General features: G+C 60.8%; 1 protein-coding gene across 1 annotated transcript in view; it reads left to right on the forward strand.

Annotated features, from left to right (window-relative positions):
- LOC104621334 (mediator of RNA polymerase II transcription subunit 24-like) overlaps nt 1–694 on the forward strand; it is a gene marked incomplete at its 5' end in the record, with an annotated part of 6,104 nt that overhangs the window by 4,773 nt on the left and 637 nt on the right. The window contains 2 exons of the mRNA XM_010287791.1: nt 38–124; nt 457–568. Of these exons, the coding sequence (XP_010286093.1) occupies nt 38–124; nt 457–568 (199 nt within the window). The remainder of the gene's footprint in view (nt 1–37; nt 125–456; nt 569–694) is intronic.

Raw genomic sequence — 694 nt, forward strand, 5'->3', positions numbered from 1 at the left:
TGCTGTCCCTCAGGCTGTGCTCTCCTCTCTCTTCCAGCTGCGACTGCATGAATCTGCTCCTGCAGGAGTGCAGCAAGCAGGGGCTGCTTTCAGAGGCCAACATGACCAACCTGATTGCCAAACGGTACAGCCCCCGCAAAAGTCTGGGTAACCAAGTGGGGTTGGAGCACCTTGTCTTGCTGTCCTTCTTCGGAGGGAGCATGAAGGACCAGCTGTGATGCCGCTGGCTGTCCTGCGGCTGGGACACCGTGGCCTGGAGGGACGAGGCTTTGCTTTCAGTGACAGATTGAGCACAGTCAAAGTCTGTCCTCTTGAAGTGGCAGCTGATGGTGGCCTGAGGTGGTGGTCTTCCCTCGGGGGTGCTGGTGGTGGAGGTGGGTGGGAGGTGGCTGAGCATGGGCAGGAGTGAGGCAGGGTGGTGAATTCCTGCTCACCGGCTCTTTGTGGATCCTCCAGGACTGTGGACAGAGAACACGCGCCACGCTTGAAATCGGCAGAGAACGCCAACATCCAGCCAAACCCGGGGCTCATCCTGAGGGCTGAGCCAACTGTCACCAATATCCTGAAGGTGAATCCCCACCTGCATCCGTGCTGGGCAGGCTGGTCTCACCCCCGGAGCCTGTTTCCAGCAGCACCGGTCGCACCAGGCAGCCGGGGTGGTTGGGAGGGGCCTGATCTCCCCCTGTTCTGGGGG

The sequence above is a fragment of the Phaethon lepturus genome, unplaced genomic scaffold, assembly GCF_000687285.1.
Source record: "Phaethon lepturus isolate BGI_N335 unplaced genomic scaffold, ASM68728v1 scaffold26485, whole genome shotgun sequence".
Lineage (NCBI taxonomy): Eukaryota > Metazoa > Chordata > Aves > Phaethontiformes > Phaethontidae > Phaethon > Phaethon lepturus.